This window comes from Chlorocebus sabaeus, chromosome 22 (genome assembly GCF_047675955.1).
Source record: "Chlorocebus sabaeus isolate Y175 chromosome 22, mChlSab1.0.hap1, whole genome shotgun sequence".
Taxonomy (NCBI): Eukaryota; Metazoa; Chordata; class Mammalia; order Primates; family Cercopithecidae; genus Chlorocebus; species Chlorocebus sabaeus.
The window spans coordinates 1,832,628-1,859,233 of record NC_132925.1 but is presented as its reverse complement, the minus strand read 5'-3'; the positions used below and the strand labels follow the sequence as shown (position 1 = coordinate 1,859,233).

Sequence of the window (26,606 nt, the reverse complement as noted above, 5' to 3'; positions counted from 1 at the left end):
CTGTTATGAATGTATGAGTAACACAGAAACTGTGACCTTTCCTCTAATTTCAATCCATGGTTTTAAAAATGAGTAATAACATTAACTGTTTTTAAATGTACAGCAATTATACTAGGATGTAAGATTTTAAGTTCACGACACAATTTTTCCGTAGAGCAGTACGTATGCGTAGATGATAATTCAAGGACAAGTCCAATATTACTTACCCGCAAATTCTTAATCTGCAGTGTGCCTTGCTCTTGAATTGTGGCTCTTGGATCTCTACTCAGAAAAGTAAATCCCTCCTTTAACCAGCTAATTACAGGAAGAGGATCGCCAGTGGCTTTACATTTCAGTAATGCGGTACCATCCACTGCCAGTGTTTGGTTGGCTGGGCCTTGTAGAATTATAGGTGGAGGTCTATCTGTCAAAACTAAAGAATAAGGCTCTTTTCAGGGTATTTTAACATCAGTATAGTCCAGTAGGCTTGATATATTGACATTGAAAGTAAGGTTTAAGCCCCAACACAATATATATTACTCATAACTTATTCGAAGTAATATGTATATTCTAATAATGTATATTCTAAATCTATCACATATCTATCATCTATACATACATACAAATATGCTATACTAAGGCCAGACTATTCATTGTCAATAGCTTCCTCTGTATTACCTAGAATTAAAATGGCATTGAGATAAATTCTGACATTTTATAAAGACCTAATTGTATAAAAAGGCTTAGTCATATTAAAATTAAAATTAAAATATGAATAGCTTATGGTAGTCATATGTTCATTTTATCTCACATGCATATGTAAGAAAGTGTGTGAAGTCTCATATGAGTACAGTCAATTTTCACTTTTGCATTTTTCATAATATAGTAAATAATTTTACCCTTATGGCACCAGTTGTGTGCTGTATTTATATAGGCTGAAATATTTGTTGATGTTAAAATATTAGATTATAAATAATTTACTTCCAAAATTGTGACATTAGGTCACCAAATTAAGGTCATATCACTTGGATGATTTGATTCAATTAGTACTTATAACTGATCAAAGAAAAGTAGTCTAGATTATATTTATCATATGACAAAAACAGTGCTTGCGCAAAATCAGTGTTTACTTATATATCAATTGTTGTGTTCATTTGGGTAAATTTTCCATAATTTCTAAATGTTTAGTTTAGTATTGCTTTTTGTTTATGAAATACTGTTTTGTAGCAGCATTTCAGTGTTTTAGAAGTATTTAATGATTATTTAAGAAGGACATCAAAATGTACAGTATTATTTACATGGTTAAGAAAAATACAGAGCTGATTGGAGTTAAGATTTCATTTAGAATTCATTAGAAGATCACCGTATAATCAAAAGGATATGTCCAGGTCCAAGGAAGTCTTTCTAAAGAGAAAGTTCTATCAACTTCAGCATAGACAGCACAGGCTTTGGTTATTTGTCCAAAATTGTGTATGGTTATATGTAACATATAAAATACATGCAGTATATAAAAACACATATACAAAAAAGACTTCCACACAAAAGAAAAAGTATTTCTAAGCAACTGTGAAGATAAACAGAGTTTTTTCTCAAAAAAGTCAACTTGTATTACAATGTATACAATTGAAAACACTTTGCTTAATGCTCAAATTTCCTTTGCCCACCAGCTTTTATAAATACCAGTTTTAAATTACTGTCTTTCCAATTTACTTGCATCATATTTACTAGAGTTCATAGTTTTGGAAAACAAAACATTACAGTTAAGCAGCCTGTTCAGAAACTATCATGAGAAAGCCAACCAGATTTAATTGAGGCTAGAATTTATGATACAGCGCTCCTTCGTATCAAGACATTGCAGATTCTCGTCAACCTAAACCTACTTTATCAATGATAAAACCTAAGAAAAACAATAAAAATTGTGTATTGTTCACAAACAAAAATTAGAATCATTTGTTCCACTGCTTTTTTCCATCAAATTCTTACTTTTAATACTAAATAAAACATTTTAAGAAAATGTTGAAGTAGAATATTATAATAATTCTGGCACATCTGTCATAATTAGGCAAATAGAAATTCAAACTAGAAGTTTCAAGGGACTTATTTTTATGGGTCAAAAAGAGAAAGCCAATGAACAAAACATTATGAGTAATGTTTTAATGCAGTGAGAAAGTGAGTCTGTATTACCAGGGTAAAGCATACTAACTCAATTTTAAATGATTTTTTTTCAAATTAAGTACCTGTGCAGAATTCAGGTAACTTCTTACAACCTGCTTTTATTGTCATATCCCCGAAATCATTAGATGCAGCCAAAGGTCATCTAATTAGTTTTTTTCTTTCTTCTTTTTATTGCTCAAATGAGTAGCTCATCACTTTTCGAATGAATCTGATCGATAAAGTAATTGAAAATCTCCTGGCCAGACATAACTCTCAGTCTCAAGGATGCTGCCACGGATTTCCATGACGCTAAGGTCAAGGGTTAAATGAACATTTAGGAATCCCAGTGATCTGTGAGCAACTCCATGGTTTTCTCTCACTATGCATTATAAATACTCAATAACCATTCACATAAGATCAGGATGTGACACTTATTGTCAGTACAAGATATAAATACATCTTATCTCCCAGTCTTTTTAGTTTCTATTGGCTCCATTCACGGAGTGCTGATTACAATTTCATAATTCTCGGAGAGAAAAAGAGAGCAAAAGGAAAGAAGAAATAAAGAACAATGCCAGCGAATTAATGCAGAAGTCTTTTAAAGAAATATATTGAAACTCAAGTATATTCAAACTTATTAGCTTAATCTACGATTGGTAAAGTTGTTGCTCAACATAGCACTATTCAGCATCATTAGCAATTTCATCTTTTATGAATGCTTGAATTATAAATATTTTCATAAAATGAGTCTAAATGTGATAACAGATACATTTGCTATAAATGGAATACAGGCATATCTCAGAGGTATTGTATGTTTGGTTCTAGACCACAACAATAAAGCAAATATTGCAATAAGAAAGGCCACACAAATTTTGTTTCCCAGTGCATATAAAAGTTATGTTTACATTATTCTGGAGTCCATTAAGTGTACAATAATACTATGTCTAACAAAAAGTTAGTATCTTAAAAATACTTTATTGCTAAAAAATGCTAAATGATTATTTGAGCCTAGAGTGGTAATCTTTTTGGTGATGGAGGATCTTGCTTCAGTGTTGATGGTTGCTAACTGACCAAGGTGGTGGTTGCCAAAGGCTGGGGTACCTATGCCAATTTCTTAAAATAAGACAATAAAGTTTACCATATTGATTCACTACTCCTTTCATGAAAGATTTTTCAGTAGCATGCAATGCTGTGCTTTAGCATTTTATCTGCAGTAAAATGTCTTTCAAAATTGGAGACAATGCTCTCAAACTCTGATGTTGCTTTATCAATGAAGTTTATGTGATACTTTGAGTCCTTTGTTGTCACTTCAACAATCTTGAACAGAAGTAGATTCCCTCTCAAGTCATCACTTTCTTTGGTCATCCATAAGCAGTTCCCATTCTGTAGGTTGCCTGTTCACTCTGATGGTAGTTTCTTTTGCTGTGCAGAAGCTCTTTAGTTTAATGAGATCCCATTTGTCAATTTTGGCTTTTGCTGCTGTTGCTTTTGGTGTTGTAGACATGAAGTCTTTGCCCATGCCTATGTCCTGAATGGTACTACCTAGGTTTTCTTCTAGGGTTTTTATGGCATTAGGTCTAACATTTAAGTCTCTAATCCATCTTGAATTAATTTTCATATAAGGAGTAAGGAAAGGATCCAGTTTCAGCTTTCTACTTATGGCTAGCCAATTTTCCCAGCACCATTTATTAAATAGGGAATCCTTTCCCCATTTCTTGTTTCTCTCAGGTTTGTCAAAGATCAGATGGCTGTAGATGTGTGGTATTATTTCTGAGGACTCTGTTCTGTTCCATTGGTCTATATCTTTGTTTTGGTACCAGTACCATGCTGTTTTGGTTACTGTAGCCTTGTAGTATAGTTTGAAGTCAGGTAGCGTGATGCCTCCAGCTTTGTTCTTTTGACTTAGGATTGTCTTGGAGATGCTGGCTCTTTTTTGGTTCCATATGAACTTTAAAGCAGTTTTTTCCAATTCTGTGAAGAAACTCATTGGTAGCTTGATGGGGATGGCATTGAATCTATAAATTACCTTGGGCAGTATGGCCATTTTCACGATATTGATTCTTCCTATCCATGAGCATGGTATGTTCTTCCATTTGTTTGTGTCCTCTTTCAATTAAAAAAAAAAAAAAAAAAAAAAAAAAAGAGGCAGTTCTTCATTTGTTCAATGTGTCATCACATTCTTTGGTCACCCATAAGAAATAGTTCTTCATTTGTTCAATGTGCCATCACTTTCTTTGGTCGCCCATAATAAGCAGTTCTTCATTTGGTCAATGAGTCATCACATTCTTTGGTCACCCATAAGAAGCAGTTCTTCATTTGTTCAATGTGTATCATGTGACTGCAGCAATTTAGCCACATCTTCAGGCTCCACTTATAATTCTAGATCTTTTGCTATTTCCACCACATGTGCAGTCACTTCCTCCACTGAAGTCTTGAACCCCTCAAAGTCATCCAACTTTCTAAACTCCTGATAATGTTGATACTTTGGCCTCCTCCCATAAATCATAAATGTTCTTAATGGAGAGTATAATGGTAAATCCTTTCCAGAAGGTTTTTAATTAACCCTGCCCAGATCCTTCAGTTGAATTACTGTCTGTGGCAGCTATAGCCTTAGAAAATATATTTCTTAAATAAGACTTGAAAGTTGAAATTATTCCTTGATCCATGGGCTGATGAATAGATGTTGTGTTAACAGGTATAAAAACATTAATCTCTTTGTACATCTCTATCAGAGCTCTTGGGTGACAAGTACATCGTGGATGAGAAATAGTATTTTGAAAGGAATATTTTTTTTTCTGAAGAGTAGATCTCAACATTGTACTTAAAATATTTCGGTAAACCATGCTGTAAAGAGGTGTGCTGTCATTCAGGCTTTGTTTTTCCATTTATAGGGCACAGGCAGAGTAGATTTGGAATAATTTTAAGGGTCATAGAATTTTTGAAATAGTAAATGAGCATCAGTTTCAACCTAAAGTCACCAGCTGCATTAGTTACTTACAAGAGAGTTAGCCTGTCATTTAAAGCCAGGCATTGACTTCTTTTCTTCAGCTATGAAAGTCCTAGATGACATCTTCTTTCAATATATGGCTGCTTTGTCTACATTGAAAATCTGTTTAGTATAGCCACTTTAATGAATGAACTTCTGGATAACTTGATGAAGCTTCTATATTAGCCCTTGATGCTTTACCTTGGTGTTTTTCCTTAAATCTCATCAACCAACTCCTGCTAGCTTCAAATTTTTCTTCTACAGCTTCCTCCCCTCTCTCAGTCTTCAAGGAACTGAAGATAGTTAGGGCTTTGCTCTGGATTAGGCTTTGGCTTAAGGGAATGCTGTGACTCACTGATCTATCCAGACTCTCAAACTTTCTTCATATCAGCAATAGGCTGTTTGACTTTCCTATCAGTTTTTGTGTCCACTGGAGTAGCACTTTTACTTTCCTTCAAAAACTTTTCCTTTGTATGCATAACTTTGCTAACTGTTTAGCACAAGAGGCCCAGCTTTTGCCCTATCTCAGTTTTTGACATGTCTTCCTCACTAAACTTAAGCCTTTGTAGCTTTCAATTTAAAGTCCGAGACATGTGACTTTTCACTTGAACACCTGGAGGCCACTGTAGAGATACTGACTGGCCTAATTCCAATAGTGTTGTGTCTCAAGGAATAGAGAGTCTCAGGGAGAGAGAGAGAACGACAGGGGACTGGCCAGTGGGTAAAGAAGTCAGAGCACACACATGTATCAATAAAGTTTGCCATCTTATATGGGTACAGTTTGTGATACTCCCCAAAATTATAGTAGTATCAAAGATCACAGATCACAGACCACCATAACAGATGCAATAATAATGAAATTGTTTGAAATAGTGTGAGAATTACCAAAATGTGACACAGAGACCCAAAGTGAGCACGTGATGTTAGTAAAATGCCACCAATAGACTTGCTTGACCCAGGGTTGCCATGAACCTTCAATTTGTAAAAACCATGGTATCTGCAAAGTACAATAAAGGAAGGTATGCCTGTAATCACTTGTTTTTCTGAACATGACATACGTTTTCATTCTACCATGGAATTTCAAATGGCTCTACAATTCTCTGAAATATATCAAAATAAGTGTGGTCAAAATGAAAATAATGGCTCAGATATTATTAAATCATTAACCTATATGAAAAATCAAAACTATGAATAGAAGCTTAAGGCATCAATGTGGCAACTTCATATTTAGAGACAGATTCATTGATAACATGTGTGTACATATTTAGTTCTTATAGTTTCATTTCTTTACTGTCAAAATCAACAGCATTGTAACTTGCAATCAATGTTTCTGCAAAAGGATCTTGACTTTGTAATTGCTTACTCAAGTAAAAATCAATATAGGAATTAATATTCAAGTCAGTTGTAACAAAATGTTTAGAGCAATCTCAGTTGGCAGAAGATTTAAAATTGGTCATCACTTATTTTTGACCACAGAAGGAAAGCTAGAAAAACTACTGTTTTGTAAGATATCATGAGCTAGTAGAAGGTCTCAAAGGTTTTCCATTTATTGTATCAGACGTAATTCTGAATATTCACTGTTTTATGAACCATATGAGTCACATCAACTGGCTCTTCTAGTTCATCACCTTTGCTTCCTACAAATATGGTTTGCCTTTTCCATAATAATTTCTTCATTTAGAAACATTTGACAGTCAATCTTCTATAAAACATTATAAGTAGCTAAATGATAGCTGGTATCTTAAGCATTATGTTTGGAGTGTTCTTAGGAATATAGAATAAAACGTAGGCTTTGGTCAGAATATCTTATTTTTCAAGTGTATGTATCTGAACATTTTTGTTGACAGGTGAAAACATAAGATTTTTAAAATCATTAATAATTATCCTTTATTCTTTTAAAGAAATATGGAGGTACAAAGAATCAAAGAGCTTGCCCATGTAAGGAAGAATTTCTCATCACTGCTATCCTTGAACCTGACTTCTCCTTTCAGTTTCATGGCAGTAAATCTCTGCAGCATCAGCAGGTGCAGCCAGTAAGGATTCAATGTCCCTGCAGCCAATGTTTGTCTGTTCTATTTATTCCCATTCCTGACATGTCACTGAATCAGGCCATACCATGAACAGATATTAAAAAATACTGCCTTTCTGTTAATTTTAAATGACCTTTTAATCTACATGTAAATTTAAATTGTATAAAAGCACATCAAGTTTCACCAGCAGAGAAAGAAGAGGATCAAGAGAGGCTGCAGACCAAAGCACTTACATCTCAGAAGCCAGCATTAGGGGAGAAAACAAAACTAAAAATCCTCACAAATAAAGGAGAGTAAGAAAGAATTTTCAATTTAAGACATCAAAGAATAGGGATTAAATTCACACTCAGAGGTTCATGAAATATCTCAAATTTCCTAGCTGTCAATTGTGCCAAAGAAGCTGCTGGGAAAAAATCAGATTATGCAGAGCCCTTCATCCTTTTCAACTTTCACTATGAATGTAGGTGCCTCAGTTAAGATTCAAAGTGCATATGTGCAAATAAAAATAATAATTTTAGCATTCTTCAGCACTTTGAAAGGTAGGTAGTTAACTTACTGAATGCATAATTGAAATCATAGGCATGTCCTAATGTGATTAGCTAACTAAAAACTCATCTCTGATAATATTAAAGGTGGTATCACCTCCTCCTAGAGTGAAATAAAATCATTAATGTCTAGTAGAACCAATCATGTCAGCCTAAGACTGAACAAAAATATACAGATTACATTTCAATATGCAGTGAGTGTGATAAGATTTATTTAAAATAATGCACTATTCTATTTTTAAGAATTAAGTAAATTATCTCTGAAGTTCTTCTTTGGGGAAAATGAGTGGTATTCAATCAGGGAGAATTAGAAACTACTAAAAAATGTGACCTGGATTCAAACTTAAAAGATAAGCACACATAGTAATGATTTCACAAATCAGCAAACTCCACATGATTAACGTGTGTCTAGAAATAAAAATCCGTGTTTTCGTAAGACAAATCTAATAAAGATATCGCACCATCAGTAACCTCCAGCTGAGCTTTTGCTAAAATGCTTCCTGCCACAGTTAAAGCCTGGCAGATGTAGTAACCCGCGTCGGAACGTTGAATGTTGGTGATTGTGAGGTCTCCGGTTGGTGACACTGAGCATCTACTGTTGGGCTGCTGGGGTTGGTTTGGGAAAAGTAGGTTCTGTGGAAGCAAGCACAGTCTCATCAATATTCATTTTCCACTTAAAAAATTATGTGAATAAAAGCTACGACAATTAGGGAATAAAGTGGGAAAAAGAAAATACATAGATTTAAAAATATATGGTACAGAAATGTTTACATGCCACACAGTGGGTTTCACTGATCAAGTTTTTCCAAATCATGGTGAAATAACATCCTCTAAGAAGTCAATATTTTCTCGTTGAAAGAAAAATCATCTGTGTTTTTAAAGAATGGGATCTTTATCTCATCCTGATATTCTGCTAGTTAGTTAATATCTTTGAAACTTGTTTCTTCATCTGGAAAATGGGCAAAACAATTCTTTTCTGACTCAACTGCTAAGGCCTCCTGAAGATCTGGCCGATAACATGGACTGGGGATGGGTGGTACGAAGTGCACAGCTCTGAAGAATGCAAAGTATGACGGCTGTCGATCATTCTGAATCCTTGATGGACTCAACTGAATTTCTCCCAAAGTTGTTCAAAAGTACATGACAGAGTGCTAACTGTACTTCTGCTATAAAGTTTTTGCACCTTGGAATGGGGCTATAAACAAATACTACAGTTTAAGCAAGATTAAGCCAATTACTGAAGATAAAAAGAAAACGTAGAATGTTTCTAAAAGTGTGTTACCTTAAACAATTTCATATTACTTTCTTTTTAAAACAAAATTAGTTTATTCTATATCTCATATATACATATAGCCTCATTACAAATTGTAAAAGTTCATCTATGAGAGGAGTAACATTAATTTGGATGAACTATGTTGCTTTACTGTTGTTCAATTAAGAAAAACATTTGAGTATAATAAATTACATTGGGGCTTGTTTCCAAGTTGGATTATAAATAAGAAGATATCAATTTTTATGTTGTATTTACTTACAAAAAAGGACATTATAACCCTCTGGGATCTGTTTCTCCATATAGTAATTAATTTTCCAGGTTTGTAATTAAACAGTTTCAATACGTTGCAATCAGGAGGTAATAACATTCAATTAAAGGCACAGGACACATTTTCACCTTAAAATGTTTTACCCTTGAAGTAATACCAATGGAAGAGGATAAAATAGGGTATTAACACTTTTCAATTATGCTAAATGACTTTAATCCTGCAAACGATGTCCTATTTTAATTAGAAGCTCTTCTCTTTATTGCAACATGATGGATGTCCACTTTATTAGATTCAAGTGTGACACTATAAGCCCACTTTACATAAACATTACCATGTTATTAAACTCCTTCTAAAAGGAGTGATGTTTGCTAGCATGTCAAGAATGTAATTTCAACATGCTGTTGACCTCTTATAAAATGTGTGCTACTATATAAGGCTAGACATTTTCATGCATAGAAACACGATTTGAGAATCAGCTGATTCTACTGTAGATTCCAAATGTATTACCAAAATAAACAAGCTAAAAGAGAGTCTAAATTCTGAAGTCACTTGAAAATGATACAATAACTCAAAGTGCACACTTTCCTACAATTAGCCATTAGAATACTAATTTACATAGCACTAATATATCAGATGGGCTTTATTCTCTACGGGATCTCTTCCTCTACAATGTACCATCAGTCCACCTTCTAAATGATGCGTTGACATGGAAAATGGCATTATATGAAGGTTAACCCATCATTTTTATTCTCTGCTTGCATGACATAGGCAAAAGAAAATGGATTACAAGCAAAAACCGGGAACTTCACAGCTCTTCCCACCTTGGAGATTGCCTGGGTATCCTATTAGAGGTAATTGGCATTATCAGCATATATTGAGAAATATGGACCATTAAGTTCAGGCTGTTAACTGTTTCTATTGATGGATGGTCATAGATCACTATAAAAACTGGATACTGAAAACAGTAAGACCGATTTATTTTTTCCCAATATCCCAATTCATGATTTGAGAATTTATAATTTGCTCAAGCACTTCTCTGTTGTTCTCATTCACAGTATTTTTTTTCTCTCTCTCCCTCTCTCTCTCCCACCCCATCCCTCTCTATCTCTACCTCTGTCTCTCTGATGGGAGAAAGATAGGTGAGGGAAAGAAAACAAGACATAAGATTTTGTGTAATCTTTAACATTGATATCTTTGGAATTATATGCCGCTTTGTCAAATACAGAAAAAGGAATACTTAAATGCTATTTAATTGTTATTTATTTTGAAACCATTAACAAAGATGTAGCATATTTAAATACCCTATGCTTATTAAGCTACAAGGCCAATACACATTTTATGCACTACCTTGTAATTCAACTTGGAGCTACTTTAGGGAATGTGATTTACACATGATATAGTCTTAGCTATATAATAACAAGACACATTATAATGAGATTTCACTCAGTACATGGGTTTAAAGTGTAAGTATGTAATGATCAAATTGCTTTACATCATTATATTTATTATCAGTGACATAACATTTTGCTTAACCTTCATAATGTGTAAAGCAATTTTATATATAAAATGACTTATTCATTTAAACTTTGTGTGAAGTAAAATGTATTAGCCTTGTATTTTACATTAAGAAAATGAGCTTCAGTACATTTAAATAGCACTACAAAAGTTGTACAATTTATAAGGAGCAAAGGTGGATTTTGAATTTTCTCCTTTGTGTGTGTGTGTGTGTGTGTGTATGTGTATGTGTGTGGTGTGTGTCTGTGTGTATGTATGTGTCTCTGTGTGACTATGTGTGTGCATGTGTGTCTATGTGTATGTGTGTGATGTGTGTATATGTGTGTGTGTGTGTATGTGTATGTGTGTGGTATGTGTGTATGTGTGTGGTATGTGTGTGTATATGTGTCTGTCTCTGCATGTGTGTGTATATGTGTGTGTGTATATATGTTTAATTGTCATGCTGCCTGACACTTACTTTAGAGTCTGAGACACTAACATCTGAAAAGAATTTTAAAGCAAACAGTCAAAGAACTCTATGTGTGGAAACCTATTTTATAATTACTAAATTATAAAGAAGATTTGAGAGTTAAGACGTGGAACAGTTCTGATGTTGGATACGGCAATGGCCATCACCTTTCCTTACATTCCCATCACTACACTTATATTTCCACAAGTCACAAGAGGAATGACTCCAACAAGGAGAGCTGAGTGAGGAATAAAACGCCATTCGTCCATCCAGACTAAGCTGTTAGAACTGCCCACTATGAGCTGGCACAGGAATTTATAGAAACCCACAACAGTTAGAGATAACGGCTGAACAGAACTTCTTAAGGCTTCCTTGCACACATGTATGTTGCAGATAAATGTATGTAAGTTTAATCAACAGAGTCCTCTAATGCAACTTATATTTCCCATCTCTGGCCAAGGTTTTAGATTTCCAGAGATGTTTAATAATGATTTACATTATTCCCAAGGAAATTCTTCTGGAACGTGTAGTAATAACAGAATGTGATGAGGAAGACCACCAGGAGGTCTCTTCCTCAGAATATGCCTAATAGTGCATGTTTCTAGAAAGTTTAGAACGAAAATATCTCCAGGTCCCATGGGAATGCATGGATACATTATTTTGCAAACAACACAATTTTTGATCTAGTTTTAGCTGGAAATTTTACTCATTGCCTATGAACCTAGAAGCTAAGCAGTTGTCCAAGTTTAGACCAAGTTCTAAATGAGAAAACTAGTGTATCCAGTTGACTTTTCATAGAGACTCTGAGAGGCCATGTTGCCCAGAGAGGGCCCTGCAGAGGACAAACCAGGGCAGAACAAGGACAAGCTATAGGTTCCTTCTAGTGTACTACGTATTATTTCCTGTCTAACCACACTACGGATGAATCCAGGAGGAACGGAGAAGGAAAAGATTTATCCTACTCTTAAATGGAAGCATGCTTTAATTAAGGATAAGAAAAGTCATTTATGTTGTGTATTTAAGAGAGAGGATTGAAATTAAATTCTGGGTCAATTAAAAAAAATATTTCTGACTGTTTTCCATGTCACAGAGACTCTATCATACCATGTAACTCAATACAAGAAAACAAAATTAGCTTTACCTTAACAGATTTTAAATAGCTACAGAGGTTTTGGTTTGACTTTTAACGAAAATTTTGTTATATTGCTTTATTGCTGTTCTGTGTAAGAGACAGAATTTTGAAAAGATTAATACTAGAAAATAAAGAATGCTATTACTAGAACATCTGACTCCCACTTAGTTTTACATTCACCACTCTCTTTTTCAGAAATAAAATAAATTCAAACATTGAGAACAAGAGAAGCAAGGCAAGTTTCAGGAGCAGCAGAGACAGCAGAAGTTCAGAGATTTCAGAAAAGCAGCGAAGCTCACGCTCACCTGGCTGCCTTCTTTCTGCCAGAAAACAGCTGGCTGTGGGTTTCCTTTCGTTTCACAGGGAAATGTCACCGTTCGACCTTGAGCAACAATCTGATCTCTTGGCCGAACCACAAACTGTGGGGGAGCTATAATTGAAAAGAAAAGAAAGGTGTAAATATCAACCACCGACAAAGAAAAATACATCAAGGAGAAAATACGGTACTATGTTGCTTGTTCAGTGCCAGGGAGCGACTACAGTTTATTATTTACTTTTACACATTTCTCAAAACACAAAAAAGAAAGACATTATATTCAATCAAATGTGAGGAAAGAAGCAAAATTTTTAGCAGACGTATTTTTAAATGTTGTACATTGTAATCCTTTGGCCTATATATCCTTGCATAGAAAGTTAGATTTTTTAATGATTTTAACACTTTTAAGGAAAAACATGGATCCTCAAGCTGGTTCTGCTTTTTAAATAAATAAAGATAAAAAAAGAATCACTCTCTTACTCAACCATCTCCTTCCTCTAAAGTCAATTTATTAACAAGCATTGGCTGTTTTTATAGTAACTGCAAGAATTATATAAGGCACAGGGATACCAGAAGGTATAAAATATGACCCCTATTCTTAAAGTGCTTATATCTAGAATTCAAGAGTTGAAAGATTAAAGACATTGAAGAATTGAAGAGATGGGAATTACATACAAGGGTAATAAGCAATATAAATAAATGTACTGAATGGTTGACTCAATCTAATTTATTTCATTTAGATAGATAAAGATTAGTCCGGTAATTACTATGTTCCCCTACTGGGTACTAAAGATACAGAGATGAGAAGCTTTTATGCTGAAGCCATCAAGGAGCTTATAGTCTAATGGAAAGGAAAAACACAATGACAATGATGAAAACCAAAACAAAATTAAATCAACACTTATCTAAGACTGTGGGAAGTGCAATGATAGAGGTGATCTCAGAGCACAGCGGAGGAGAATTTAAGTTATTGTATATATAATAAATATAATAAAACTTAGGAGAAAGAAATCCCTTGGTGTTGTAAAACCTACAGAAGGCTCTGTGTAGAAAATGGGCATTACGGCAGCTTTGAGGTAAACGGAGAAATGAACACATACCAAACAAGGAGATTATGGAGCAAAGTATAAGAAGCAAGAACAAACGTAGGATACAGTGTGTAATTTGGCAGGATGGAGGGTCCAAGTTATGTAAACACTTTTGGCTACAAAGGAGGGTTTAAGAAGTCAAACTGAGGATTTTATTCTGATTTTTTCTAAGCTGAAAAGTGACGGATGCAAAAGATGATTTTTGGCGGCTTTAACCCTCTAACGAATGTAGCATGGATTGGAGAGGAAGGCACTTAGTCCGTAAAACAAGGAGTCTAACTGGGAGGCTATTAAAATGGTACAGGTGAAGCTAATGAGACCAAGCCATAAGCAACTCCAATAGAAAATAAAAGAAAGGGATGGGGGTAAAAATCCTAAGAAAGTTCAGATTTAAATGGTGGTCTAATGATCTGGAGAGAATAAAGGGAAAGACAGTAGACAGTATAACTGGAAGTTTTCACAAGGGCATCTCCCTACCAAAACCCATTTTTGTTGAACAGAAAACACCGTGCTTATTCCATGACTTTTGTAATAATCTATCTCCACTTAAACTAGCTGCTTAGGCTAGAAAACGGAGACAGAAAACACTTTAAAATCAACTCTAATTTTTAGAACCTAGTGGTACTTTAAAGCCCTCTAACCATAAGTGATGTCTGGTAAAAACTGTCACTTGAAATCATTTCAGTGCTTCAGGAGAAAAGAAGTGCAGGTCCAAGAAGAGGGTGAATGTAGAGCCACCCCAAACGTGCAACCAATTCCTCAGCCTTACAAGAATGCTAGCGTGGAAAAAGCAGTAGCATTTTTCCAAACAGTTCACTGGGATTTGTATTGACTTATTTTTTGATATTCTATTATACTGCCTCCTAGTTCAACACATCTAACACATACCCCAGGGACAGATGGGATAAATCTACTAAGAGAAATTTTCTTCTATAACTATAGATAACAGAAGACTCATTCTAGCAGTATGGAAAACCCAGATTTATGAATCTGTTTGAACAGAGCATGGTATGTGTTGCCTTGTATTTTCAAGAGATTAGTTGCTTCTTACAATCTTCCTGTTATTTCTACACAATTCTCCTGAATCAGCAGATACATTGATTTTTTTCCAAGTTTTCTAATAGAAATGATAGTTTAAATCAATGTTACAAAATTACCTTACAGAAAACTCTTAAAACACTGCAGTGACCATTTTTTTCAGTAGAAATGTGAAACCACCAGGTATTTGTACCAAAAAAAATTTAAGGTTTGTTTCTGTCATCTGCAATATTGTAGAAAAACTATATTTGTTATGAAAAAGTTGAGTATATAGTTATCTCTTTGTAATTCTATAAAGAAAAATAAGAGTGTCAACATGGACATTTGCTAAGTGAGAAGTACTGAATAATTTAGCATGTATCTGAAATTATTAAAAATTCAAAACTCAGTTGAGTCAAAATCAGTCATTTAAAAGACTTGAGTAAAAATCACCTACTTAGCTTATTAGTTAATTTGTACTGCTTTGGGCCAGAAATAATTTAAATTATCTCACAAAAGTTGTTAGTAAAACCTTAGAGTCTTGGATACTCTATACAGTCCTTCTTTACAAATTTTTAAAATATTAACTGAGAATAAACATGATTGAAATCATCAAATGAAATCAATGAAATATAAACATATATTTATGTGTTTTATAGTCTGAAGTATATTATTCTTCATCTATCCAGTGAAATTACCAATCTCTATCAGTAAAATTACCAGGTGTCCCTTAGAAGTACAGACTTCCATGAATTTAATTTTCAAACTTTTGAAAAATTTTTTTGTGGATGAGTGATTTTGCAAAATTCTTTTGGCATCTAGATACTACAATTTTAACACAGCTGCTAAAATATAGTCCTCAAAATAAGGACTGACAAATGACCACATCTATGCATCCACTTTTCTGAAAAGACATAATTCATCCATTTAGTCACACACAATGTATTGATTGACTAAAAATGATGATACATTCTGGTTGGTACAGGAGATGGGAAGCCAAATAAAATTGTTCTTGCCCTGTGGCAGAGACTTACAAGTAAATACATAAACAAATACACAAAAACGGCAAAATGTAATTTTTTCAGTGAAAACAGAAAAAAATGTAGAGGGCACCAGGGGAGAAAGAGTGGAACAGAACCAATCAGGCCATGTTGTGAGGGAAAAAAAAAAGAGAAAAAGTGCTAGGGCATGGCCACATTAGAGCTGTACTTTGGAGGACAAGTAAGAGTTGACTAGGTGAAGAGTGGTAAGGTCACTTGGGACAAAGAGAAGCAGCATATAAGGCAGAGACCCATTGAACTGGATTTTTAGGAGCTTGTAAAGGATTCTGAGAATAAAAGAAATCTAGGTCACAGAGGTGATATAGATAGGACCAGATGATTCCTGCTAAACAGGTGTGACATTTCGTCCTGAAAACCGTAAAGATCTGTTCAAAGACATTTTTGTAAGAAAGATATAATCAGATTTATATTTTGGAAAGGGTGCTTTAGAAGCAATGTAGATGAGGATTAGAGAAAGAGCAAAGACAAAGAGCTGGGAAATCTTCACAAGTTGGGGCAGAAAATCCAGTTGAGAATTTTTATTTATAGTAGCACCCGAAGATACCATTTCATCGGGGCTTTTAAAGGACAAAGAAATTCTGCAAAATCATGACATAATATTTACCACTGATAGTATAATCTAAAAAGGCCAGGAAATTATAATTTCTGGAACTTTTACCCAATACTGGATTATTTTAAAGACCACTAACAAAAAACTGTCAGCATCTGTTATTTATCCTACAAAATATATTTTCATGTGATGTTTATTTATATTGTACATTTACTCCAAGTCGTAATGTGTTGTATTTCAAATGCATCCAATAGACTATTATCACCAGAACTTATGCCACATTGATCTTGCTGGAACTAAAATCATCTAATCATTTTTTAATTTAAAAAAATGGAAAATATGGAAACATTTATCAAAGCAAAAAATTTGAAGAGTATTCAAGTCTGTGAAAATATACATCCTTTCCTATTATCACCTGAAGGTGGACCAAAGAAACAAATGGCATCAATTACTTTTACTTTTGTAGACTCTCTGCCTGCCCAAGATCTATATTGCAATCTTCTGTGAAGGGATATCAGCTGAAGGAATTTATTTTTGAGGTTTTAAATGAAAAACTGCATCAATAATTCTTCTAATAACCCTCCACAATTTCAGTGTCTCTGCCAGGTGGCAGTGAAAATGGTCTGAAAAGACAGTATTTGGCTGATGGCACCAATGGGAGGGAGTAGACAGAGGTGGCATTTTATCAACACAGCACAATAGCACTAAGTGTGCTATACATAAAATAGATTTTCTATAATGACTCCCATTAAGTATAAAAAAAGAAAAAAAAAACACTACTAGGTCCTCAAGATGACAATTCCAAACACACGTTTAAACCCAATGTGAATTAAAGAGACTGAGTTATAAACTCCAGAAGAATATGCCTGTTATAAAAATGGCAATTCTCCTATATGTCTCTAAGAGAGAAGACTATAAAATATGTATTTATATTGTGTCTAAAACCTGAAAGCATTGGAAAAATCTTTTGTAACTACGATGTAATATCCTACTTGCTTAATCTGTCAAGTGATTATACCTTATTGCTTCAGCTATAACTAGAAATGAGATGAAGCCAACAGAATGGCACAATTTAGTGTTTAATCAACACTTACAAGTTACAAAACAATAGCTCTGTAAGAAAAGTATGTTGTGTGATTTCCAGAGAAGTAGACCCAAATATAAAAAGGTCAATTAAGATTAGAGGTCTGGGACAGTTCACTTGAAACTGTGTTTTGAGAATTTAAATACAATGCACGGTAAATTAGATTTGATTTCTGCTAAATTATGCTTTGATACTGCATTCAGCCCAAGCTGGCTTCAATCAAAGTCACGCTACAGTTCTGTGATGCTAATGCGTGCCAGTGACTGCGAGTGGGTGACATGGAAATCAGATGGCTGAACACGAGTAGCAAGCACAGGCTGGGCACGAGGTGGGCTTTGAGATGAGGGGATGGGGGACTCTAAAGGTTAATCACATCATGTTCAGAGTGGTTTCAACAGGAAAATACGACTTCCTATGGCAGGCATTAGCATGGAGAGAGTCACGCCAACAGCTAGGTCCATTCCTATGTGGCACAGGGTGAATACAGGCATGCTCAGCCACTCTTTTTCTTTGGATATAATTTTATGCCTGATGAATAAACTTTTAATTCTATAATAGCCATTTTGAATTTTTTGACAAACTCAAGTAGAATTGTTTTTGCTCTTTCATATATTTGCTTGTTAAATACTAACATATTCTATAAGCATATTTAAGAAGCATTCTCTTCCATCATTTGCTTGAGTTAAAATTTCACTTAGTCACAACCCATTTAATAGAATGGCAATAATTAACATTAATTGAGTGCTTATTATGTGCCAGAGTTTGTGTTAACCCTTCCACAGGCATTATCTCAATTAATATTTGAAAAGCCTTATGTTTCAACTACTATCATAATGAAGTAAAACTAGTAAACTGAATCTCCTGAAGGACATAAGTAACGCAGCTTTATTTTATTTTATTTTATAATTTTAAAGTTCCGCTGTGTGTGTGCAGGATGTGCAGGTTTGTTACATAGGTAAATGTGTGCCATGATGAACTGCTGCACCTATCAACCCCTCACCTAGGTGTTAACCGCAGCATGCATTCGCTATTTTTCCGGATGCTCTCCCTCCCGCCGTGTGCCCCCACTGTCCCCGACTGGCCCCAGTGTGTATTGTTCCCCTCCCTGTGCCTATGTGTTCACATTGTTCAAGTGAGAACATGTAAGAAACACAGCTTTCTGAAAGTTAAATTAGATTGGAGGACAGGTTTGATTTCTGGTTTATTCCAATGCCACAGTAGGAACTCTTAAACACTGAGATGCCAGATTAATTTGGTTCCCTTTGAACCAAGATCTGATTAACTAAAAATGTGTCATATCTAACACCAAGAAGAATGATAGAATTTTAATGCCATAATTTCCAATACGCTATAAAGATTTGAAAAATAACATTATGATTTCCCTGAATAATTGTTTTTATCATTTGGGTAGCATAAAACCCATTGTCTTTCTCTTTCTATACTACCTAGAAGTATAACCTTTCTTAAGTACACTTTCTTCAAGTCACTCTTTATTCATAAACCTATTGTGCTTTTCATTTCATCACAGTGAAAACCTACAATTCTTACCATAGCAATGCTTGCAAATTATTCTCCTCAGTGTAGCATTTTGGCTTCCATCAGCTGATCTAAGATTTTCCCATCCTGACACTCATTTGTCCTCAAAAGAGCTCCAGCATTTCAGCACAGCAGCCTCTCCTTTCAATCACTGGCATTTGCTTGGTCTTGTGGTTAACCCACCCTGATGTCATTGATCCTTTGGTCCTCTTTGTCAACAATGATTAACCTGAACAATCTCTGACCTTGTGCTTGTCTTGTGTTCTTTCCAATTTAAGGTACTTGTTCTTGCGTGCATTGCCTTGTTTCTCTATTTCTCCCTAGCCTCTGTGTCAGACTTCCTCAGTTCAGTTTGAAGTTTTTACTGGTATGGGGTGCGGTCTACTATTTAGCATATAAATGGCGTACTTATTTCACCTAGAAAAGCCCAAAACAGTGAACACTAAATGAATGCCTGGGAATCGTACATTTTAAAAAGAATAGAATCCTTGATCTAAAGTAAATACTCAATATTTTTTCCATCTCATTATACCTAAGGAATAATATACCTATATTATCATACCTATTGCATTATACCTATACACATACCCACCAGTGACAGTGACTTACTATTGCAGCAGTAAATATGGTGCTTGAAAAAAGTATATAGGCGATTTGAAACAAAAACTCATCGATTCTGACATGTTGTTTCCGATATGCGACCTGAATACAAATCTAACCGATTTTGATGCGCCCTTTTGTAGAGAGCGCAGCTGCACCACGTTGGAAATTTATGACCCAAGACTGGAACAACATTCCAGAGTAACAAAAGCACTGCCGACAAATAAAGGCATTGTGTGACACTGGCTTTTAAGAGCTCCTGCAAAAGGCCGCGCGGTGGCTCACGCCTGTAATCCCAGCACTTTGGGAGGCCGAGGCGGGTGGACTGCCTGAGCTCAGGAGTTTGAGACCAGCCTGGGCAACATGGTGAAACCCCGTCTCTACTAAAAATACAAAAGAAATTAGCTGGGCGTGGCAGGGTGCGCCTGTAATCCCAACTACTCAGGAGGCTTTAGCAGGAGAATTGCTGGGAGCCGCAGCTTGCAGTGAGCCGAGACTATTGCGCCACTGCACTCCAGCCTGGGCGACAGAGCAAGTCTCCGTCTCTAAAAAGAAGAAAAAAACCAGTTTGTGCAAAAATTAGTTCATAGGCTTGCCTCCACCAACAAGAAACAGATAGTGAGAAATCATTTCTTTACAATGCAATATAGACCAGTAATAAGAGATAAATGTTTACTCAACTCAGGTTGGGTTCCAATTTATCCATGATTGTTTCTTCAACTTATTTAACTTTATTTAATTTTTACTATGTAATATTTCATTTGATTTCAAAAGATTTTCTGTTAATAATATTGGAAATGCACACACACTGCCATGGAAATGTTTGATTTGAAGCTTATTAACACATAATTCATCTCAGAGGAAGCAATGTATTTATAATAGAAAATATAAATTAGAAATATAGGATTGAAAATAATCACTTTTATGAAGACTAATCACATTTTACTCATTTGTCACTATTTCCAAGAAATGTAAATGATTGGTCGGGCGCAGAGGCTCACACCTGTAATCCCAGCACTTTGGGAGGCTGAGGCGGGCGGATCACGAGGTCAGGAGATCGAGACCATCCTGGCTAACACGGTGAAACCCCGTCTCTACTAAAAAAATACAAAAAACTAGCCGGGCGTGGTGGCGGCGCCTGTGGTCCCAGCTCCTCGGGAGGCTGAGGCAGGAAAATGGCGGGAACCCGGGGGCGGAGCTTGCAGGGAGCCAAGATGGCGCCGCTCACTCCAGCCTGGGGGATAGAGCCAGACTCCGTCTCAAAAAAAAAAAAAAAAAAAAAAAAAGCAAAGGATCAAATTGCTAAATTACCTACCTTTCTAATTAACTATTTTGTTTTGTTTTTTATTGGGTCCATGGCAATAAATCCTTTAGATGAGTGATACACATTCTTTGCCACCAGCTACTTACTTGTAGCTAATAATAAAAATCCTTATTCCAATACCTGATATGGTTTGGCTGTGTCCACACCCAAATCTCATCTTGAATTGTACCTCCCACAGTTCCCACATGTCCTGGGAGGGACCCCGTGGGAGGTAACTGAATCGTTGAACTGGGTCTTTACCCTGCTGTTCTTGTGATACTGAGTAAGCCTCAGCAGATCTGATGTTTTTATAAAGGGGAGTTCCCCCACAAAGGGCTCTCTTGCTGCCGCCATTTAAGACATGCCTTGCTCTTAGCCATGATGATGAGGCCTCCCCAGCCATGTAGAGCTATGAGTCAATTAAACCTCTTTTCCTTATACATTACTAAGTCTTGGGTATGTCCTTATTAGCATCATGAGAACAGACTAATGCAATACCTTTTCTTTCAACAATAATCATATATATGTATATGTGCGTTTTCAATGTCAAAATGAAAAGGAAAAGCACTAAATGATTTAGTGCTCTCATAAATACGAAAAAATAAATAAAGAGAATAGAATGAGTACCATGAATCATATCCTTAGATTCTTCATCAATTTAGACTTCATATTCTACTCTATACCCAGGAGAGGTCTCACATATATATACAAATTACATTCATTCCTTGTATGAGTAAAACATGTTACCATTATGCAGCTATTACTCTTTACAGTTTGGAAACAGTCTTGGAATTTGTTGATGGTGAGATTCATTTTGGAGGGTTCATGTAATATCAGAAACTCCTCCCCCACAAAAACCCTCAATTATTCAAAATCTGATTACTTGAAAAGGCAGTGAAGTCAGCCAATAATTACATAGTATGACTACAAAATAACATAAGTGGCCTTCTGAATTGCCATGTGTTGCAACTGTAAAAACAATTCCAAGGAGGGCCAATAGCACTGAATTTATTTTGGTAAGTGTAATACACATACACCCCCAAAATATGTATATGTTTTGTGAAAGTGGTTCAAACCATTTTCTTTCATTTAGAGTCACACATAATGTGCTCCTGCCTGAAATGGCACAATGTAAATATCAAAATGAAATATTGATTTTGAAATAATGAAATAATCATTCTAGAATGGAAAGAATGCTTCTGAAAAGAGTTAACTCAGTTCAAAATGTCTTACATTTTTAGATCTCATAAGCAGGCACATAAAAACAGTGTTATAATGAACAGCTACAAGCACATAGCCATTTTATACTTGGGTCAGTGCCTTAACACTTATATTTTTGTTTTTGAAGGCAAAACATTACTGGAACATACCACAGTAATAAATTTCTACAAAAATGAATTCAGATGTTACATGGCAATTCAATTCATAATACTATTCAATTATTTTTAAAATAACATTAGTGGTTTTATTTTGTGTCAGAGGGTACCAAGATCTCTGTCCTCTGGAAGTCACCTCCTACCAGAAGAGACATTCATGGAAACAATCAAGCATGTTACAACACATTTGTGTTGTGACATGTTACAATACAATGAAGGTTGTAATACATACATACTAAGCAAAATAGTAACTTGACTCAGTTGGCCTTCTACAGATGGAGAAACCATAGAAAGAGAGAGAGAGAGGAAGAAAAAAAAGAGATGGAGGGAGAGAGGGAGAAGAAAAGAAGGAGTGAGAAAAGAAGAAAAGAAGAGGGGGGGAAAGAGAGAGAGAAACAAATTTGATTTGTTCCTTTAGATTAAGTTGGAAAGGAAGGGAGGGTGGGGGAGTGTTTCTCCCGAGGGGAAAACACAGGCAGTATGTTAGAGACAGAAGTTTCTCAGAGTGCCCCATGGCACCATTCCCCTCACCTGGCTTCTTTGTGCCTGAGGCAATCTAGATGGGTGTACTCTTTTAGTCAGCTTAGGTATTTGAAGGCCTCGGGCAAGGAATATAATTCGACGGTGAACTCACTCATCGTTTGAGTTTGCCAGGCAGAAATTAAACTGAGGGATTGTGGGAGTGGAACCATGTATTTTTTCATCTAAATGGTCTTTCCTGGGTTTAGCAAGTTCACTCTAATCCTATAATCATATTAAATATTTCTACATTGCAATCAACAGTAATAGTTTACTCACACCGTAAATAAGGTGGGCACATGTGCAGGTAATTTTAAACTTTATTATATTTCAGATTATGAAAACAGATTTCCTTAATTATAGGTAGGTATAGGAAATCATGTAACTATGGAAATCATTATGAGATTCACCATGCAAGTTTCATAGAACTTTTAAATATACATAGGTGTATATACATTATAGGCAATAAAAAGTGCTATTAACTTAAAAACTAATTCATTATTAGAGAAATTAACTCATTGTTTGTAAAGAAATGATCTCATTTTTGACCAGCAGAAGACTAGTTTAAAGTGGTGAAAAACTTCTTTCAAGATCTTAAATTCCTAAATTAGGAAAACTTGACTTCTTACATCTGGGATAGAAAGGGTTGTAAGTGTGGGAGTAAAGAGAGGGAAACTATAGCTTAAAATGGCTCTTCAAGTAAATGGTGAGACAAGACATCCATTTTCACTCACTTAACCTGTCAACTTGCCAGAACTGTCATGTCAGCACTCCAGCTAAACCACGAGGGCTGATCACATCCCATTATCTCATTTTTTAGAAAAAGATTGCATGAAGATGCCAATCAGAAAAAAAAAAAAAAAGAAAAACTTGAAACCAAGGAACAAATGTACTGATGCTGAAGGGATGCTTAGTTAACGGAATTTTAATATGCAACTGCAATGTTTCTTAATAACATTAATTACACGCTTAGTAAGTCACCATCCTAGCTCATTAGTGCCTTCTTTTTGTTGTATTTTATCTCCTACCAGCAGAATGGGGAATATGTGATTGGCCTGTTACCATTAATGTTGCTTAATCTTTTTATAGCACTATTTAAAGCTGCTTGCATAAACATTTTCTAGGCAAATATTACCTATGTATGCATTTGCGTGTATCAATTAAATGCACCAACATTTGTGTGCCCCCACCACACGTGTGATGCTAGACCTAGAGGCAGCAGAAAGATAAATATAACAATGTATTTACTGACAAAGAGCTGATAGTTTTGTCGGGGAAATGAAAATAATATCCTCAGTATATCTGGAAAGCAATACTTGCCATAAGTGAGATTTTAAAAGGCATTCAGATATATTTTAAATCAAAATGTAATACAGTTTGCTAGTTTATATGTTTTTAATAAATCTAATTATGTACTATTCCCTTGAGTGACATTTAATATGTTTAAGTAAGTGGTGTAGCAATTCAAATACCATGCATATTTAGGTGTAGCACATATCATTAGATCTATTTTACAGTATATGTCTCATGATATCTCTGTCTACAAAGTGCAGCAACTTATGAAAATTCTGACTTTCTTCAAATATGTAATTCAAATGTTAATGTGATTTTTTTCTGGACACAGCCAGTGAAACCTCTTAATACTAATCTCATAATACTGTTTTGAGCCTGAGTATTTATAGTATCCTGATATTTAATAGTTATAGTACTTTAATTTTAAGTACTAATTAAAAATACTTCATATTTATTTTATTTTTATTTGAAGAGACTCCAAAAATGATGATTATTCAAACTTTTGGTGTTTAGGTTAAGACAATTGAGGAAAGGCTTATATTACTTCACTTTCCTGTACTGAGTAGAACAAAAGACATGAATAATAAGGAAAACTACCAGAGCCCTTAAACCACAAATTATGAAGTGCCCCTGCCAAATACAGTAAAGTCTGAAGAAAACTGAGGAAGCACACTGGACACCGACCTAACTAGCCTTAATCCTTTATCAATACCAGTTGCACAAAACTTATCTAACATCATTGTGAGAGCCCATTGCATGATCCTTTTATGGGAAAAATAACAAAGTAGAGTGAGACATGCGAAATATGAGACATAACTGTAGAAAACAAGCTAACATTCAGAAGGCAGAGAAAGAAGTATTGAAAGAAAGAAAGAAAAAAAAAAGCCTACTGTAGTTGGCAGAATTCTGAGGCCCCACGACCTCAAGCAGGCCCTTCCTGGAAATACTTTCATGATTATATTAAGTTACAAAAAATATTTAGAGATATACTTAAGGTTACTAATCAGTTGACCTTAGAATGGGTTGATTCATCAGCTGGGCCTTACTTAATACTCTGGATCTTTAAATCAGGAAATTTTCTCTAGCTGATATCAGAAAGAGGCCTCAGAGAGCTACAAAGCAAGCACATGAAGAATTCAGGGTACCCCCGCTGGCTATGGAGACTGGCGGCCGCGATGTGCGAAAGCTGAAGAGCAGTCACTCAAAACAGTGAGTCACCCTGTCTAACAGCCAAGGAAGTGAGAACTTCAGTCCTACAACCACAAAGGACCAGATTCTGACAAACACCACAAGGAATTTTTGAAGTGGATTCCTCTGGAGAGTCTCCAGAGGAGAGCGCCACCTGGCCAATATCTTGATTTGGGTCTGTGAGACCGTGAGAAGAAAACCCTGTTGCGACTGCCTGCATTTTGGACCTATAGAATGACATGGTTTTAAATTCCTCGATGTGTGGTCATTTTTATGCAGCAATAGAAAACTGACACACCTGAAAACCATCCTTATGATGAAGCAGAGAGTGTAAAGGAAGATGAGGAGAGAGTTCTATAGGAAAATGCACACAGCTCATAACTTAAAAAGGGTGATTCTGTATCACCAGGCCGAGTATAATACTGAGAAGAAAATAGTATGTTTTTAGTAAGATATGAAAAACAACATTCCAAATAGGGGTTATTGAATTACCCTGCTATTTCACATTTTCTCTTCTCCAAATATGCAAACTCTAGTCTTCAGAACTAACTAGAAAATGAATAATCAGACAGTAACCAAAACAGAATCTATGCAAAACAAAATTTAACACAAACTTGTATATTAACTAAGTACTTATTTCATTCATGACAGAAAAAGAATGTAATTAATTAAAAAGAGATAAAGAACCTGTGTCTTCCAAGAATTACTCAAAGAAATGCAGAAACAATTTAAAATAAATACTTAGGCAGGCATAGTCTAAATGAAATTATATACAATGAAATCTCTCTTTTAAAAACTAAAAAAGGGGTACAAAGGCTAAAAGACAAGATAAAGAATTTCATATTAGAGCTTAACAAGAAAACAACAAAAAACAAAAAAATTAGATTATATTTTAGAAATAAGAAATACATAATGATTGCAATTTTAAAAGTTGGAGATGTGGTATACTGTCATTGAGAAATATACAATATCAAATAAAAATGACTGAAATTATTATAGAGAAGTTGATAAATGTGAAATTGAGACTAAGGAAAGCCAATATAACTAATGTATTTGAAGAAATGAGAAAGTAAAACAGAAAAAAAAATCAAAGATAAAACAGAAGAAAAGGTTATTGAAGTAAAGCAAATTAAAGCATAGATGTGGCAGATTTAAGTGGCTCGTTGTGTCCTAGAAATATTACATACAGGACAATCATAACCAAGATATAACTCAGCAAAGTTACTTGAAAGAAGGGACTGCATGTATATTCATATGGTAAAAGAACATCCCAGCCAAGAAAAAATTATATTTTTTGTAAGTTTCAGACTTCACTATAATACCATTCAATACCAAGATAATAGAA

General features: G+C 35.0%; 1 protein-coding gene across 10 annotated transcripts in view; it reads right to left on the bottom strand.

The window, feature by feature from the left end:
* ROBO2 (roundabout guidance receptor 2) overlaps positions 1-26,606 on the bottom strand; it is a 1,759,746-nt gene that overhangs the window by 91,180 nt on the left and 1,641,960 nt on the right. For all 10 annotated transcript variants that reach the window (XM_073009644.1, XM_073009645.1, XM_073009647.1 and 7 more), the window contains 3 exons: positions 12,636-12,760; positions 8,156-8,327; positions 207-412 (listed from right to left, as the gene is read on the bottom strand). In XM_073009644.1, coding sequence (XP_072865745.1) covers positions 207-412; positions 8,156-8,327; positions 12,636-12,760 — 503 coding nt within the window. The remainder of the gene's footprint in view (positions 1-206; positions 413-8,155; positions 8,328-12,635; positions 12,761-26,606) is intronic.